At 35.9% G+C, this 16,005-nt stretch overlaps 1 protein-coding gene across 1 annotated transcript; it reads left to right on the forward strand.

Annotated features, from left to right (window-relative positions):
* The first annotated feature begins 7,693 nt into the window (after window positions 1-7,693).
* LOC145123915 (putative UPF0481 protein At3g02645) lies at window positions 7,694-9,760 on the forward strand. Its single transcript, XM_079059099.1, has 2 exons — window positions 7,694-8,433; window positions 8,785-9,760. Exons 1-2 carry the CDS (start codon window positions 7,728-7,730, stop codon window positions 9,594-9,596), a joined length of 1,518 nt encoding a protein of 505 aa, XP_078915225.1. The 5' UTR covers window positions 7,694-7,727; the 3' UTR covers window positions 9,597-9,760.
* Window positions 9,761-16,005: the final 6,245 nt, after the last annotated feature.

The raw sequence follows: 16,005 nt of genomic DNA on the forward strand, positions 1-16,005 counted from the left end.
CTTCTAGTTCCGCCGCACATCCTTGTTGAACCAGAAAAGCCTTCATCTTCACCTTCCACAAAGTTAAGTCATTTGAACCATTAACTTCTCTAAATCAAACTTGTGAGTAGACATCTTCAATCATAGGAATACAAACCGCAGCTCTGATACCACTTGTTTGGAAGTAAAGTGGATAACTAGCAAAACTATAAGCACACAAGACACAATATTTACGTGGCTCGGTCAAGGTGACCTACGTCCACGGGAAGGAGCGGAATATTCTTTTATTTCAAAGCTCTTAAACAGAGGCTACAAGTACAATTACACAGAGAGTCGCCTATCACTCATGAATTCAATATACAAAATGACCTAGCATGCATCCCTATTTATACTTGAGGGTTCAAACCTAAAACCCTAATGGGCCAAGCCCATTGGACCATAGGCCCATGAAAGGTTTCAACCAATCATAATCTGCTATGCATCATCTTCTGTAACATTCATCCATGTCATAAAACCCATGAGCATCAGCAACACACATGATGGAGCACCTTGTGCCATAGTGGACCATCATGATGTACAAGTAGCGCATCATGAACACTAATGGCCCAACATCCATCATGGTGGCACAACATGTTGTAATCCTTTAGTCATATCAACTTCTGAGCATCCTTGAAAGATCTTGAGCATCATAGAGGACTTCATAGCGTACTTGGCTCATCAAGGACCAAGATGGTCCAACTTGCACCATGATGACGCAACAAGTGTATGAATGGTGCAACAGGCTTCAAGTGTGACACAAGAACATCAAGATTGGAGCAACAACACCACCTTGGTGCAACATGAACGTAAATGGCACAACAAGGGCATGCATGGCGCAAGATTATACCTCATGGCTCAACAGAAGTACCGCATGGCACAAGAGGAATCCTCATGGTGCAATAGGAACCCCTAATGGCGCATGAGGGAGCATAATGGTGCAAGAAGGAATGCCCTTGGCGCAACAACATCCTTCTTGGCCCATACCTTCTACATATGGCATAACAACGTTCCCTTGTTGATCCATATCACTCCCAAGTGCTCTAAACCTCTTCCAGTTGCTCCAAACCCCCTTCTGTACGATCCGTTCCTTTGGCACTTGCTACGTTTGTTTATCAGACGATCCGTTCCTTTCTTTGATGATCCTTCCTTTGTCACATGCTCCATGAACCCCAAGTGCTCCACTAGGTTCCAAGTGCTCCAAATGCTCCATGAACATGATCCAAATGCTCGAGTCACATTTAACATTACAGGATCCATATGTACATATAATTGAAGCTAATAATAAAATTCAATAGCCCAAGAAAAACAACCCAAGAAATACATAGAAAGAATTATTGTATAACAACTATGCTAAGGAGTGCAAATACTAAAAACAACAATACTCCTAATAAAGAAAGTAGAATTTAGTTTACTTGGTATATATATAAATATATATATATATATATATATATATATATATATATATATATATATATAGTTTTTTATGTAATACCTTTATAATTATATTTAGTGAAAAATAGTTTTTTATTACATTGTATTGTGTATTTCTATTTTGCGCATCATAGTAATGAAGGTAGCCAATACGTGTAATTAAATTAATAAAAAAATTTCTATAAAATAAATAATTAAAAATGTATTAGTGCAGGGCCGATCCTAGACAAAATGGGGCCCGGGGCCAAAAACAAAATTGGGGCCCTCATATTGTTTTTTTTCTTAAAAAAAGAGGACGGCATCTCCGAAAATTTTATTAATTAAAAAAAATAATACAATTGAAGGCTGGGGACTCCCCACCTATAGAAAGAAAAGACTTCGGGACAGGCCCCGTAAGCCATACAACCTATCAACTATTAATACAAAACAATAAAATAAAAAAGCCAATACATGCTCTAAACCCTAATACATAAACATATCAAAGAAAAACTAAAGAAATATTAACATTAAACAACTGAAATTAAGCAAATGAATAATAAATTATCTCTAAAACAAACCGAGAAGGCTACTTACAGTTATAGAATCAGAGTTAGTGGGTTACAGGGATTCACAATCACACAATCAGAAGGTCATTTTCCTGGATTGATTCTACATAACATAAAATTATGAATATCAGATTCATAAAAAAAAATAGAAAATCACAGAAAAATAAGAAATATGAATGCTAGAAATTAGAACTTACAGATAAAAAAAAAAAAGAAGAAGATTCACAACCGAGAAGACAACGAGACAGCGATTCAGTGGGATTAATGCTTCTTCGAGTGATCTTGTCTTCGTCTGTGAGACTGTGACGACTCAGTGGTCTTCACAGATTCTCAATGGTCTAGTTCTATTGCAGAAAAAAAAAATTAAACTTGAAAATCGAAAATAGAAGGCAATAATCGGTAGAAAAGGGAGAATTGGGGAAGAAATCGATAGAAGGAGAAGCAATCAGATGTACTAAATCGCCAAATCGGAAATTAGAAAAGGGAGAATTGGGGAACAAATAAGAGATCGATTCAATTGAAACTGAAGAAGAAATAGAAGAATCTGATTATTGAGACCGTTGCTTACCTTAGAATCCGGAGAAAACTTTTCGATTTTCCATGGCCGATCATTGAAGATTTAATTGCGCCTTGGAAGTCGGCACTCTCGCACGCCCAGTCGTTCCTGATTCCTCTTCCTCCCGCTTTCTTTTTGGTTGACGACGCACGCTGATAAGAGACTAAGAGACAGAGTATTGTTGTATTGGGCTTCAATAATAATCAGTCCAATAAGCTTAAACCTAATGGGCTAATGCTATACAATTAATATAAGAGATATAAAATGGGGGCCCTATGGCATTTGGGGGCCCGGGGCGGTCACCCAGCTTGCCCAGGCCCATGGGCCGGCCCTGTATTAGTGTAGTATAGATCATTTTTTGTGATGACTTAAATTTTTATTTGTCAGTGTATGAAACAGTAATAATGGTAAACCATTAAACATGTTAGTAAATATAACTTATGCTCACAGATTAATTATTCTACAATATAATTAATAAAAACATATTAGTGTCAGTATAGATCATTTTTGTTGACAATTTAAATTTTTATTTGGAGGTGTATGTAACAATAGTAATGATAAACCATTAAACATGTTAGCAGGGGCGGAGCAAAGATTTAAAAATAAAAGGGCTAACAGCCTCGGATTGTAATGACATATTAAAATATAGTGTTATATCCAAATAAATTAATAGTCTAAAACTTTAAAAAAAAATTGCCAAACAAAAACCGTACAGATATAGTAGAAACTACATCAATCGTTATAAGAATCAATCTTAAAAGTTTTCAATAGATCATAAACATCGACTTATAATCACCCGTTAAAATCAATTTTAAAAAAAATTCAACAGACTATAAGTATTGACTTATATTCATCTATTAACATTCTTATTGATTAGAAAATTAAAATAGTGCAAACGTACCGGTGTAGTGTAGCCATAAATAAATTCTTAATTGAAAATGAATCAAAATAGCTACGAACTTTATCTTGATGAATCGTCGATTAACAAAAGCTATTTGTGATTAAACGAGGGTATAAATTATAACCAATAACTACCAAGGAATTGATATAAATGGGAGTAGTAAGTCAATTAAAAAAATGGATGTGGATGCAAAAATAATGAGGGTGGAGGCGGTGGGACTATTCTTATACCCTCATTATTTTAATTTCTCTTTCACTATATAATAATTGTTCTTTCTTTAAATACAATATATATGGAAGTGTCTAGCGTTATTATTTAAATCATTTGAGCTAAAAAATTACTTAGAGACTCATTTTATCTATAATATGGCTGGTGTTTTAAAAGAGATTGAGGGGGCAGTGCATCCAATAGTCCCCCTATTGTCTCTACCACTGCATGTTAGTACATATAGCTTGTGCTAACAGCTTAATTATAGTTGTTTCCCTAAAAATTAACAATTATGCATTAATATTTGTAAACGATGACTATAAGTAACATTTATCATTCTATAGGAAAAAACACATCACTATAAGTATTTTATGGTCACCGTTTTAATTGCTTGTGAGTGAGTAAATATAAACAATATTCATGATATAATAAAAAACATGTCATTAAAAGTTATCAATAATCGTAATAAAAGAAATAACAACTGATTGTAGCTATTTTATGGTCATCGTTTAATTACTTATGAGTGAATGTGTACAACAGTCATATAAAAGAAATTAAAAGTGACTATAAGTGTATTATTAATGACGATTATACAAATAAAATAGATATATGTCCAAAAACTCTCTAACATATAATGACGGGTTTGACCCATAACAATGGGTTTGCATGGGTTATACCCACCACAAGTAAAGGACACCATAACTTATCATCAATGAAGTGAACTTTCATTACACATTGAATGAAAAATATCCAACATAAAAGTCTATAGTGATGGTTATTTATTTATTTATTTATTTTGCATGACAAAACCCAGTTTTGTACTAGTGTAAACTGAAAGGAGCGAAAATCTGAAGGATCTGAAGCCGAATTGTCACGAGAATCATTCGGTTTGCTGTTCCGGTCATCTTTAGTATTTTGAATTTGTATTCTGATTTAGGGATTAAAAACCCTTTTACTTTGTGTTTAGATTAGATGAATCGATGAATTTATTGGCTTTTTGTTGTCTGAATATTTTGAGTTATTAAATATATTATGTTTCTTTGATCAATCCCCTTATGTGTTAATGATATTATTTTTATTACTTATTATTAAAGTTAGAGGTCGTTTGATAGTTGCTAACTTGGTTAGAGATGACTGGGTTAGAAGCTGACTCGGTTAGAAGTTCTGACTAAGTTAACTTCTGACTGAAACTTGTTGTTTGATTTTGCATCTGACTGATTGTGCAAAATGACTATATTACTCTCAAACAACATTTTTTTATAATAATTCATTTATGATTTATCATTCAATTTATAACATTAAATTTTTTATAAAAATATCCAAAAAAAAATAACAATGAAATTGACCGAATACTCCAAAACAATATGATATAATTTACAACAATTCTTCGAAAAAGAAAATTACAAGAAAAAAGCAGTTTTCAATACAAAGAACAATTAATCTACAATAGACAATAGATATGTTTGTGAGTTCATTGTGTGATTGAGAACTTCATCTTTTCTTTGGGACACCATCAACCATGATTAGCAACAAAGATGCATATTCCTTTTCCTTTTGTTCCACAATGTTCACCAAAGATGCTTAAATCTTGATGGCATTCGGTTGAAAATGCAGTCTCTTTCACACAATAACTGTGATCAAAGATTTGTAGTGTAAATTTCATAGGTATTTTTTACAACATCGTAAACAAACCATCACTTTGTTGTGCCAAGTGTTCCCACTAGGACCCACCAATGAAATTGATGATCCAGACTACCAAATATGTCAAGTTATGAGGTTATCTTAATATAAGATAACCTGATACACAAATAATAACATGATATAATTGCACACTAGATTATATACCTTACAACATGAACAAAGTCTATTAAGAACATTGAAAAAGTAATACCCAACAACAAAAATTTTTACTTGTAAATACGTTAAAAAACCTCACACAATAGTTTGGAGCAACAAAATCCTTGCATAGCAACAACAAAAAATCATGAGCATAGCAACAAAATAATGAACAAGAAAACGTGTAGAGAATGATCAAGTCAGGAAAATGAACAACAAAAAATCCTTCACTCTCACCATCGAATGGTTTGCCTACAGAAATATCATATCATATTCTTCTAATATAATAAATAAAGTCATGTACCTCTAACCAAATATATATGATGAAGGCATAAATGACACAGACATTTTGTCGAACACATAGAAAGGCATAAATGATTTTAAACACATTTAACTGAAAAACATATCTAGTTCTAAACATAAACATAGCATGAAGCGCGTAAGAGATTAACGGAGACAAACTTGAAATGAAATCAATTGAAAAAATCGATTACAGACCCTACAAAAATCTATTGCAGAAATCGATTGAAAAAGTTTTAAATATTACGAGGATCGGAGATACAATGGATCGGAAATCGATTGTAGCCCTTACAGGCGGAGATCGATGATAAGGGTGACGATGGATGACTTGTGATGGAGTATGTTGAGTCCAGGGTACGTCGCTGTGTGAATGGGGGAGAATTGTTGCGTTGGAGTAGGTGTAGGAGGAGGGCTGCATATACAATGGTAAAAGGGGGAGCAAACTCCAGCGAAGATAGAAGCTAGAGAGGGACAAAAGGTTGGGTCGTTCACGATGGGGTGTTGAAAGGATCATGGCAAAGCGGGAAATGCTACAGTCAGCCACTTTTCTACCTAGGACCAAATCATACATTTACTCATGAACGAATCAACATATTGGACCGGGTCAGTCATAATTATCTCTTTATCAAACAGGTTGACCGAACCGAGTCAGGCAAAAAATTTGACCAAACCTAGTTAACTAGATACCAAACAGGCCCTTATTAGAACTTAGACTATCAATCTAGTTTTATTGGCTTGTTTCATAATTGATTTATGACCATTAAATAGTTATAACTAGTGTTTTGACCAAAACCTAGGGTTAGGTAGTAAAATCGTGAGCTTTAATGTATAAGAGAGCGTTTGTTGACCAACTTATGCTATTTACTGACTTTCATCATCATTGAAGTTAATTCCCCGACCAAATCTCTAATAATCCGAATATAATTATAATTGTTTGGATGATTAATTGCACGACCAATATGTTAATTATCTTTATGATTATACAAAATTAGTTAATCCAACCAAGATAGCTAATAGAAATAGATAAATGACGAATAAATAACAATTTCACTTTAGCATTTAATCATGAATTTAAGATGTAATCGAGTTTAAACCAAAGTAATTAAAGTGAATCGTTTCAATCAATTTACATTGTTACTTTAGTTACTTTTTGAATTATATAATCAAAACTCCTTCCTTTTATTTGGTTTTGTAGAATTATAGTAACTTATAATCAAACATTATAACATTAATCCGTACTCATTCACTTGAGTTCGGCACCCTTATTTACAATTACTATATTATACTCAATCAGATTCATTACATGTAATGTATATTGGTTTAGCTACTATGAATTAGAATTATGAATGCAAAACTAAGTGCAGTAAAAATATACATCAGTAACCGAACCCTCATAGTAAGTCCGACCATGTTTAGTAACTCAACCGAGTAATTATTTTTTGGAAAATTTATAATTTGATTAGCCATATTTGTTCTTATATTTAATTGTATTTATTTTTTCATGTACAACAAAATTTTTATAGCATCCTAAAAAATGAAAACGTGTTATATTGCCGATTATTGTTATTAATAAATGATTTTTCAAATTCCTAGCAAAATGTTATGATACAAATAAAATTTTAAAAATAGCGTTTAACATAATTAGAAGATTCTCTCTCATTATATTACATTATTTTTAGTTATTTCAAATCAAATTATCTAACACCAATAAATATATTAAATAATTAACCTCTAATCTTATTTGTTCTGACATGTACTTTCACATTTGAAACACGTAACATATTGTAATATGCATTTAATCGTGGCAATAAAAGTAACTACATAAGTTATAGTGACAGTGTGCCTACCATATGATATAACAGAAGTACATATTCTTCATCGTAGCACTGCCTGCATGCACAAACCATCGGAAATTATATAAGTTTAAGCATTAATGGCCGTCTCCTCCTCCTCCTCCTCCTCCAACACCATATTGAGCTCCACCTTCTCCGAACAAAACTGGGTTGTTCAAACCCGAAAAAACCTTGAAAATGAGACACCATTAGACCTAAAAATACCGATTGCTGTTTGCCATGTACCCAACTCCATAAGTGTCACAAATCCCGAAGCTTATGCTCCTCAAGTGATAGCATTAGGGCCCTACCATTATTTACGGCCCAAGCTCTATCATATGGAGCGATACAAAATCGAAATGGTCAAGTCTTACTGGAGACCTGACCAAATCGGTTTTGTGGTCAACAAGCTCAAGGAAATGGGACCAAAGATCCGAGGTTGTTACCACAAGTACCTTGATTTGGAGGATGACACTTTAGCCTTGATGCTTGCCATTGATGGGATGTTTCTGATTTACCTTTTGAGTAAACGGTTGAATAGTTTTGATGATAACGGTAGTGTTTTTAGCGACGTTATGATGCTCGAGAATCAAATCCCAATGATTGTTTTGGAGGAAATTGTGAAATCGATCGGCTCGTCGAAAAACGATGATCATGCTAAACTGTTGTCAATGATGCAGGTCTTTTGTGAGTCTCAATCGCCTTTTGAGTTGCAATCATATGAGAGAGTCTTCCAAGAAACAAAAGTTCTTCACTTGTTGGATCTTTTACATATGATGATCACTATGAGTCAAAGCAGTGACAGAGGTCATCTCTTCCAACTAATTTTATATTGGTGTGTTTAGAAGTTTAGAACCACTAGCTCTTATATATTTGTTTATTATAGCATCCTACTTTTATTTCTTCCTATTATAACACTGTATAAGGTCATGATAAGAATTGAGAATACAATGCTAAAATATATAGGGAAGGTTTTCCTAATTTGACTGTCTTATTGAGAGAAAAATGAAACTCAAAATGATGTAATACAAATAAAGGAAAGTAGGATGCTCTAATCAAACAAATAAACAAAACTAATTGTTTTATCTTCATATCCAACCCTAAAACCATAAATTAAAGATTTGCACACCTTGTTTCTCAATTTCGATCCCTTTATAGATTTTCAGACTCCATCATGGGCGGCTTCTGGTCAAGTAGAATTATCGCGACACACATCAATAAAGTTAGAACTCGAACCCGATAACGATCAATTGCTCGAAAATGCAAAAGAAATCTTAGCAAGTGAAGTATTAAGTTCAATAAAACCGATTCGGTTGATCACCACCTTACCATGGAATATGATAACGAATATACTCGGTCACAATTCAGGTCGAAAAGAAATTTCCACCACAAATCCACTAGTTGAAGAGATAGATATTCCTACAGTTTCACAACTATCCAAAATGGCCCGAATCAATTTCAAGCCTTTAAATGGAGAAACCTTAAAAGCGTGCTTTGATCATATGACTGCCACACTTTACCTCCCTGTGGTTACTCTAAACGACAACTCAGAAGTTATATTGCGAAACCTTGTAGCTTATGAAATCGCTAGTAGCAGCAACTCTTCAGAGTATGAAAACCATGTAGTTGCAGGGTATGTTGATTTCATGAGTGGCATTATTGACACTACTGAGGACGCACGTTTGCTTCGAAGTGCTGCTATAATTAAAGGGAACTTGACTGATTTTCAGATCGGGGTCTTGTTTAATGGGATGAATAAATCGTCAAATGAAGTTTATGATGACACTGTTGCTAGAATTAATGCCTACTATAATCAGAGGTTCAAGGTGAAGGCGTATAGTTTGGTGAAGAAATATGTATACGAATCGTGGAGATTTCTAACCGTTGTTACTATGTTGGTGCTCCTGTTGCTAATGATCTTGCAGTCGATTTGTAGCGTATATGACTGTGAACGAGTTCTTAAATGGTAGATTATTATGTGGTACGTTATGTCGAAATTTACATGTATGGCGAACTTAAATAGTATCTTCACTCTTCAGTATGTGATAATCTCTTAAAGTTCGATATGTAATTAGTTGATCCACAAATCGTCCGTATTTTCTTGTCTTTTAATTTACTTAGTCATTGAAATGTTTGGTTGTGTGTTTGTAATGTAATTATGATTCACTAGTCGTTTACGAAGTCTGATTAACTGTGTTTATTTGACAAATTTTTGTAGGATCGACATCTCCCGATTTAACTCTTCAATTAACTTGTTAAATTACATTTGTTCTTTTTATTTTCTCTTTTGTATATTATAGGGGCATCTTTGTATCTTTTGTATCTATATATTGAAATTAATAGTAGACAACCCTAGTTAACGGTGTTCCACATATCCAATCATGGTATCAAGCCGATCCATTTTCGGCCTTCTCTGGTCCTGAGGAAACCATCTGCTGGAAATTAAAAACCCTTTCTTGCTATCTACAATATTGCAGACCCATCGCTGCCTTCTCACGCATGCAGACATTCATTGCTGCCTCTGTCCAAAAATCAATATTGAATCAGCTCTATCCCGAAATCATCTTTGTCAATTGCCGGATATGCAGAGCACCCGTTGGTTCTTGAGCGTTCTTCAAGTCATTAACGTGGTCTAGACTACCAGGCATTACATGAATCCTCTGCCAAAGGTTAGCCTTTTGTCCACTATTTTTTTTTTCTTGATTTCTTGATTGTTTGAAGGCCACCATGTCCATCGGCTCCTCATCTAGCGCCAACACAATACCCATCAATTACCCCACTGCAATTCAACTATTTTTTTTCTCTTACGGATGTTTACTAGCAATTTAGTTTCAAGTTGTCTATACATGGTTCCAAATACAAGTTATGTCGTAGAATATTTCAATATTTCTTGATATGTGCAAAGGAGCCGAAGTACTTGGCCACATCAACGTAAAATCTAAACCATGAGATGACGATGAAGATGGTACTACTACAAAAAGAGTCAAAGGACCCGGTAACCCGGTTTGCAACCGGATATAATGTTAGGGAGTCCTATGTGAAATTGATAATAGAGCCTATGACAAAAAGAGCCGGGTTCATTATCATATAACCGGGTCATATAACAATTTCAATGTCACTTCCCTACATGGATTATAACCCGGTTTCCATGTAAAAAACCGGGTCTTATAAAAACTCTCTTTTGGTACAGTCCCTTGAAAGCACACACAACACACACTACTCAAAACTCACGATGTGCACTGAAAGTGCTTTTCTTGGGTTACTTTAATTAAATCAAAGATATGACTTATATAGGCTTACAAACACATAATAAAACAAAGACTCCATGATTACTCACTATGTTGAAGATAAGGACGTGCTGCCTATACTGCCTAATTATTTCCCAAAAACCCGGTCAACATATGACCAAGTTAAGTTACCTACGTGGCCCTTGACTAAACAAACTGATTAAACCTAACAATCACCCCCTTAATCGGTTTCGCCTTGTTTCATCTCGATTCTTGACCTTTCCCGAACACCCGACCTCCACCTCGGTCACGTCCAAGGTCTTCACCCGATCCTGACTTTTTCCGGACACCCAACCTTCACCTCGGTCAGTCCAAACTCCTCCATACCCGGCTGTTGTTTGTGACCACAAAGAATCCGTTTTCTCCTAACACTTCTGTGAAACGAGAGCCTTCTTCCACCGATCAAGAAAACAAAGCAATCCGCTTTTGCCGTCTTCTTTCACCTGCAAAACGAAACAAACCCAAAGCCATCTGCTTTAACGGATCTTTTGTGTTCGTTTTCTCACGCATCTCCGGTAACTCTCTCCATTTTCCGGTGACATACCCACAACCTACCGTCGGAAGAACCACCATTCTCGCATTCACAGCCAAGAGCACAACCATTGGATTCTACACCAGTGAAAATCATGAGCAAAAACACTTCGAAGCACCCTCACGATCGTCTTCATCTCTGTTAACACCCATTGCATGCAATACCGAGAAGCACAACAACCCTCTGCGACCTACTTCACCATCATCGCATCTTGTTTCAACCGGAAAATCACCACAATTAACAGCAACCACCTGCTGCACACAATAGTGTTCTGCCATTTGTATCAACTAGAACCTCCAGTCGAGAAACCGCTGCCAAACACCCCCTTTTCCGTTGCGATGACAACCTTGCGCCCGAAGGCTCCACCCCTTTGAAGTCGACTCTCAAAACAGCCTTGTACCTCTTCACGAGCCCTAGGCTCTGATACCAATTGTTGGTACAGGCCCTTGAAAACACACACAACACACACTACTCAAAACTCACGATGTGCACCAAAGGTGCTTTTCTTGGGTTACTTTAATTAAATCAAAGATATGACTTATATAGGCTTACAAACATAGAATAAAACAAAGACTCCATGACTACTCACTATGTTGAAGATAAGGACGTGCTACCTATACTGCCTAATTATTTCCCAAAAACCCGGTCAACATATGACCAAGTTAAGTTACCTACGTGGCCCTTGACTAAACAAACCGATTAAACCTAACACTCTCAACATTGTTTTCATATGCAAATCAAAGTCCGGTTACTTGATAAACAACTACGTCCTTTAGTACACCAATTTATTTAAAAAACATATATATTTAAAACATAAATACCATTACCAACAAATTATGCAGGTTACAACTAGTATATAATAACTATTTTTGAATTCAACAAATAAAAAGTCACCAACTTAATTTCTAAATGAATTTTTACATATTAACATCACTAACAACCTATCTTACAAAACATCTAAGGATATCTCAATTCTCAAATGTACCCGATAGAGACACCAACTTCTTTGCCATTTCCCACAAATATGAATATGGTTGCATTCATTTGTGCTTCAAGTGTGAACCTCCTATGACATATACATACACGTTGCTAAAATTGAAAAGATGGAGGTGTTGGTCCTGAAAGTCATGAGATACAACAATTATTTCACTAATACGTTAGCATACTCTAAATCAAAGTCCCAACAAAGTATAAATCACTATTTCAAGTTTCTCCTAAATATTTCCAATAACATACTACACAAAATTCATAAATAGTTACCTTAAACATAAGAAAGGATACGAATAATCCATGATACCAAACAATTGTCTAATGAATATCAATTAATTTCCCATGCACAATATCAAAAGTTTAAAAATCAAAGTCAAACATGCAAATATTCCAACTAATTAGTTATTAAAAAAGATATTAACAACCTACATATCAGCTAAAAAATTTATTCATGAATGTTTTGCATTACCAAAAGCTTATAGTACACATCTAGTTTGAATTATTTTGACTATCATTTCAATGTACCAGTTTCTATCATATGATCCCTAGCTAATTTTGTTGTCACACTCTTTCCAGCTCCAGTTTCCAAATTACATCAAACAAAAATGATTTAGTACAAACCTGATAAGGATATATATTAACATTTACACCATATGCAAAATATAATAAACTACTTAGACACCCTTATTTTACTTATCTTAATTCTTCAACATCACAATATCACTTTCAAAGCACTTCTCATCATGTCATGGGAGAGAAGGACTGGTGGAAGTTTGTGACTCAGGACTATTCTCCTCCGGAGCGGGCCGCAGTGACTTGGGAGTAGTTTTATGAGATGCTTCGCACTGAGTATGTTCTACTGGTGGGGAGAGAGATAGATAGATAGATAGATAGATAGAGAGAGACGATGGCTTAGGGGTACTTGTCGCTCAGGCAGATGAAACTGTCGGTGAACTAGATCACCAAGATGTCCCGCGAGAGATCCATATTCTGCCCAGAGTACGCTTCCTCGGATCTAATGCAGATGACCTGATACTTGAGTATGTCAAGAGGGATAGCAGATAATTCATGCCGAACTCCCAGTACCGTACATTCGCTAAACAGCAATCCAATGCCAGGATGAGGGGGATTGAGTTGGAGACGCATGTGAGAGACGGTAAGATGGAGATGTAGCAGAGAGAGAAAAGGCAAGTTATAGTACAATCGTAGTTATCGATTAAGCGGTTCAAATCCATTAATTCGAGATCAGGAGGTCAAAGAGGCTGCACTTGCAACAAGTATAGTAAGGGTCATGAGGATCCCTGTTGGGTAGGGATGGTGTGCTACATGTGTGGCAAAGAGGGGCATTTTGCGAAGGATTACCTGAAGGGTTTCCGTATCTGGTTCAGCTGCAACAATACGGGCCATGTGAAGGTCTATTACCCATTTCTTGCCTCAAGATCAGTGCAAATTCCATCTCTTATGACCTTGCACATCACTAACGGTCACCAGGGGAAGTCCGAGGCCCCGGAGGCATAAGGACAAGATTTCTAGTTGACAACATATGAGCCTAAGGTGACGCCTGATGTCGTTACGGGTATGTGTTCATTCATATTTATGTCAATTTATGTTTCATGTATCTTTATATCCATGCATCTATAGGTACATTCCTAGTGAACGCATTACATGTGTTAGTATTGTCTGACTCAGGTGTGAGTCGATGTTTTGTTTCATCTTCGTTAAGTAGGGGTTTTCGTATTGCCCTTGGATCATTGGATCGACCTCTGGAGTTTGTCATCATTAATGACCACACAAGTATCAATGTTAGATGTTTACTGTGACTGTGTGTTGGAGATTTTTTGCGTGTTATTCCTGATCGACATTATTCCTATTCTGAGGAGGGATGTATGTGTGATCGTGGGTATGTATTGATAGAGTTGGTTCGGAGCGTTGATTGACTATGAGTAATAGTTAGTGGTAGTTTGTATGCAAAGTCAGGGAATAATAACCATCTATGGGGAAAGAATTAGGGTTGTTTCAGCCTTCTGTTTGACCACCAGAGCTAGGTAGTATATTTAGCATGGATGTTCGAGTTACCTTGTATATATGGTCGACACTCGGGTTGAGGGGAAGAAGTTTGTTTCCGATGTTCCAATAGTGAGAAAATTTCCCGATGTTTTCCTAGAGTATCTATCGGGCATGCCTCATGAGAGGCAGATTGATTTTAAGATCAATATGATCGTTGGTGTTGCCCTGATTGCCAAGGCACCATATCGCCTTGAATCACATGAGATGCAGGAGTTATCCTCACAACTCCAGGAGCTATTGGTCAAGGGGTTTATTTGGATGTGTATTGCTTACCGGAAGTTGAACAAGTTGACGGTATAAAACTGTTACCCACTGTCAAGGATTGATGACCTATTTGACTAGCTACAGGGAGCATCTTGGTTCTCCAAGATCAATTTGAGGTCACACTACCACAAATGAGGGTTAGGGATGATGACATTCAGAAGATGGCCTTTCATACTCGTTACAATCATTATGAATTTGTGATAATGCCTTTTGGGTTCACCAACGCACCGGTGCTGTTCATGGATATCATAGACCAGGTGTGCATGTTGATGTTGCATCGATCGGTAATCTTCTTTATTGATGATATCTTAGTCTACTATAAGACCAAGGAGCATCATGAGGAGCATGTTCATGAGATTCTTGGGGTTCTGCGGGCGGAGAGGTTGTATGCTAAGTTCTCCAAGTGCGAGTTCTAGTTGCGTGAGGTTCATTTTCTGGGACATCTCGTCAACCAGGATGGTATTTGTTGGATTAGGTGTCTAAGCCCTTAACTATAATTGGTATGTACTTGAATTGATAGCAGCACAGTCCTTTTGGGTTGCCCTCAACCTAGCAACTGGACAAGGAAATTATGAAAGGAGAGATATTAATTTATAAGGTTAATAAATTAATATATATATATATATAAATGATTTATTAATATGTTAATGGATTAATATATTAATTAGAAATCATTATGTTTAATTAATTGTTAGCCAGAAATTAATCAGAATTGATTTTGGGGTTAAAAGAATTAATTATAAGGTGCAGGGACTAGTTTGCAATTATCTAATAGTTGAGTGGAAGGCTCTAGAAACCCCTTGGAAGAGGGTGGACGAAATCTTTAGGGGAAACCCTAATAATTTCGTCCATAGGGGCTTGGATAAGGCCCTTGGGTTTGCTTAGGCCCTAAGCAAAGGATAACTAGGGTTTCCCTTAAACCCTAGATCCCTCAGCTATATAAGGAGCCTCCTGGTTCATGTTTTTGGTCACTCTTTCTTTTGAAGAAGCCCTAAGGCCGAGATTTTGCATACTCCCTCTCCCCTCTCTTCTTCTACTTTCCTTCTTGCTAGTTTGGGTGTGATTCCATTAGAGGCATTACACTTGTGGTGCTAAAGCTTCCAAGAAGATCAAGATCAAGATCAAGGGAATATCAATTGTTTGCTATAGCAATTGAAAGGTATGTAAACCCTAAACCCTAGTTTGTTAATTTCGAAATTAGCCTCTCTCCTCTAGGGTTCTTGTTTTGCAATTCAAAGT

This window comes from Lactuca virosa, chromosome 7 (genome assembly GCF_052849685.1).
Source record: "Lactuca virosa cultivar CGN04683 chromosome 7, Lactuca_virosa_CGN04683_v6, whole genome shotgun sequence".
NCBI classification, from domain to species: domain Eukaryota; kingdom Viridiplantae; phylum Streptophyta; class Magnoliopsida; order Asterales; family Asteraceae; genus Lactuca; species Lactuca virosa.